This window comes from Triticum aestivum, chromosome 3A, assembly GCF_018294505.1.
Source record: "Triticum aestivum cultivar Chinese Spring chromosome 3A, IWGSC CS RefSeq v2.1, whole genome shotgun sequence".
Classification (NCBI taxonomy): domain Eukaryota; kingdom Viridiplantae; phylum Streptophyta; class Magnoliopsida; order Poales; family Poaceae; genus Triticum; species Triticum aestivum.
In genome coordinates this window covers 50,743,302-50,746,848 of record NC_057800.1, presented here as the reverse complement: position 1 = coordinate 50,746,848, position 3,547 = coordinate 50,743,302, and the positions used below count along the sequence as shown (strand labels likewise).

The 3,547-nt window shown below is 44.0% G+C and overlaps 1 protein-coding gene across 1 annotated transcript; it reads left to right on the top strand.

The window, feature by feature from the left end:
* The first annotated feature begins 1,567 nt into the window (after positions 1-1,567).
* On the top strand, positions 1,568-2,713 carry LOC123057832 (NAC domain-containing protein 100). Its single transcript, XM_044480713.1, has 2 exons — positions 1,568-2,100; positions 2,228-2,713. The coding sequence occupies exons 1-2, from the start codon at positions 1,594-1,596 to the stop codon at positions 2,363-2,365; spliced, it is 645 nt and encodes a 214-aa protein (XP_044336648.1). The 5' UTR covers positions 1,568-1,593; the 3' UTR covers positions 2,366-2,713.
* The last annotated feature ends 834 nt before the right edge of the window (positions 2,714-3,547 follow it).

Below are 3,547 nucleotides of genomic sequence, written 5' to 3'. Positions count from 1 at the left end.
GGATATGGCCAGAGCATTGGGTTGATAAATACATAGATCCATACATCTCGTGCAAGGTTTTCTATGAAAAGTGAACAGGCTGGTGATGTGTGTGGCACGCATACGAACGTACGCCGGTAGACAAGGTGTTTTTTGTTTTTGCGGGAACCGGTAGACAAGATGACCTGGAAAGCAAATAAAAGTGAGCAACAGAAGGTTTATCTCCAGAAAGATGTTAGTGGCGTGCGTTGGTACACATATAATGCATTTATATGGGATATGAAGAGCGTGATGGTTACCAGTCGCGTGCATGCATTCGGGGATTAGCAGCGGCTGGACACGTGTCCCCTCTCCCGCTGGTAACCGTTCCAATGGCGCCATCGTTTTTTTAACATCAGTATAGACACAAGCGCTCATATACACGCGCATACACTCATCCCTATGAATGCACACATACACACCCTACCCCTATAAGCACCTCCGAAAGACTGAGCGCTCATATACACGCGCATACACTCATCCCTATGAACGCACACATACATACCCTACCCCTATGAGCACCTCCGAAAGACTGAGCCGGCATATCATCTTGAAATTTACAAAGTCACCGTAGGCACCTCGTCGTCGACGGGAACGTCTCCTCCCCCTGAATGCGCATCGCCGGAAATCCTGAAATAAATCCAGGAATAAATGCGAGCACCAGGATTTGAACCCTGGTGGGCTGGGGATACCACATCCCCTCTAACCATCCAACAACAGGCTGGTTCGCGGCGCCATCGTTTTTTGGGAGATAGAGATTAATCATCTTGTTGCATGGCCGCGCTTGTGGTGCATGTGTGCATAATGCAGGAGTAACGTGCCCCTGGATGTAGCTGACACCCACATTCACCACCTCACGCCCGACATGGTGAATTATCTTCCCATGTATTGTTAGATTAGGCTAACTATGGAAAATTGTACCATCCATTCAGTGACCGGGGACTATGAAAACATACGTCGTTTTGCGTAAACATGCAGGAGCTTCAGTATGTGGTAATTTTTTTCTTCTCAAAAATATAGTATGTGGTAAATACATAACGGTGAAATGTATAGTACATATAGTTGACACATGATACATCCCGATTAAACGCCATATAAATTAGAACAATAGCAGGGCTACATATGCACACGCAGCTAATAGATACATACAAATGTGGGTGTCTATTTGCTTTACCTAACAAAGCTAGGCGGCAACAGCAACAGAACATGTAGATCGGACGAGCAGGTGGGTAGAGGACCGCATATTCATACGCTAACAAGAATGAAAACAAAACCAATTGTGCAATCTGGCATGACCATGGCCTAGAAAGGCTCGAGAGACCCGTCACCTGTCACTACCAGGGTGTAGCCCTGAAAATAGGACAAGTGAAGCACAGTTGTAAAGACGAGGAAGCTATCTCTATCCATCCATTGCCAGTAGGAACACAATTAAACAAAGGCATAAAAATGTCGATGCTTCTTTGGCAAGCGCCTTGCCAGTACACGCATTCACTCCTATTTAAGGACCTCCCCTCATATATCTAGCTCATTAAATTCGTTCCATAGTTCATACAGTGATCCTATAGAGCCTCTGCCATGGTAGACCACCTTCAAGTTCAGCAGCAACAACAACAGTTGGAGCTTCCAATGGGGTTCAGGTTCCACCCTACTGATGAGGAGATCATCACCTCCTACCTTGCCCCTAAGATTCTCAACCCAGCATTCGACGCCACAGCGATCGGTGAGGTGGACCTGAACAAGAACGAGCCATGGGAACTTCCCAAGAAGGCCAAGATGGGGGAGAACGAGTGGTACTTTTACTGCCAGAAGGACCGCAAGTACCCCACCGGAATACGAACCAACCGAGCCACAAAGGCTGGCTACTGGAAGACCACGGGTAAGGACAAGGAGATCGTCAATCCACATTGCACGTCCATGCTCATCGGCATGAAGAAGACATTGGTGTTCTACAAGGGCAGAGCTCCCAGTGGGGAGAAGACCAACTGGGTCATGCACGAGTACAGGCTCAAGATCAACAAGCAGTCAACAACCAGCCTGCCCAGTGCCATAGGAAATGCTGCTTCTATTAACATGTCTTCCAAGGTATTTAAACCTAGAGTATGGTAGTACGTAGTCAAACCATGAACATGGTCGTCCGTCCATACACAAGTACATACCTAGCTATTGACCATAATTTGTTTGCACTGATTCAGTTTATGTATGTTGGCAGGAGTATGTGGTTTGCAGGATCTTCCATAAGAACGCTGGAAGTAGGCTTTCATCCATGGTGTCACATGAGGGCAACGGTGGTGCAACACCCACCGACAAGATCTGGTCGATGAGCATGGGTACAGATGGGGCATGTTGAAGTATTGATAATCAGATGATCCAAGACAACATATATATGTGTGTGGGCATTAATTAGTCATCCATCAGAAGATCCATCGATATATACCAACATCTATATTGGTTTGCAGCGCATTTTATTTTTAGAGAGTTTGCATGCACCACATCAGAAGATCGGTCGATATATACCAACATCTATATTGGTTGGCTCGTTTGGCTTGCCGCTCTTGTGCTAGTGTTGTGTGTATGTGTATCGGCTTGTACATGCACCACATATCGGTGTATACCTAGCTACATTTGCATTGTAAACTTCCTAGGAGTGTACACCATGCATGTTTTAATCCTATATTGAATATACTAATTTGTTAAATTATAAATGTTTGACACTTTGACTAAATGTATTATCGTGAATTTGATTACATATGTTTATTTATTTGGAAACAAATACTGGGCATGCACCACTAGTGGAAAACGGGACTTTAGTCTCGGTTGGCAACGACCTTTAGTCCCGGGTCACTAACCGAGACAACAAAATTGGGACTAAAAACCCCCACCCTTTAGTCCCGGTTGGCTACAACCCGGGACTAAAGTCCCTCCAAGTTGACGTGAGCGCGCACCGGGGGCTGGAGGACCTTTAGTCCCGATTGGCAATACCAACCAGGAAGGTCCCTCTACATGGCTGCGAGCTAGCGCTGGGGGTTGGACGACCTTTAGTTCCGGTTGTGACATCAACCGGGACTAAGGATTTTGTGTTGGGGTTTAGGGTTTTAAGTTTTATGGTTTATTTTTTCTTTCCATTTTGTGTTTTCCATTTAATTCTTTTTCATTTCAAACATATTTTACGCTACTATATATTGTACATGTTATGCATATAATATTATTTCTCGTACGATCATGCATATATAATATAATTTCTCGTACGACCATATATTGGTATTCTCCCCTTTCAGATATGACTTCGTAAGCAAAAATCCAGTAATTTCCTCTTGAATTATAACTATGTGGTTCTCTGGTCAGAGCTTCTCCCGCATCTCTTCCATCTTTAAAGAAGGAGAACAATATGAATATATTAGTTTTGTACTATATATATATATAAATATATATATATATATATATATATATATATATATATAAACACTATTCTGACCACGGGATCAGAATAATATTCTGATCACAACCTGACCTGCCCCGCTAGTAGTACGTT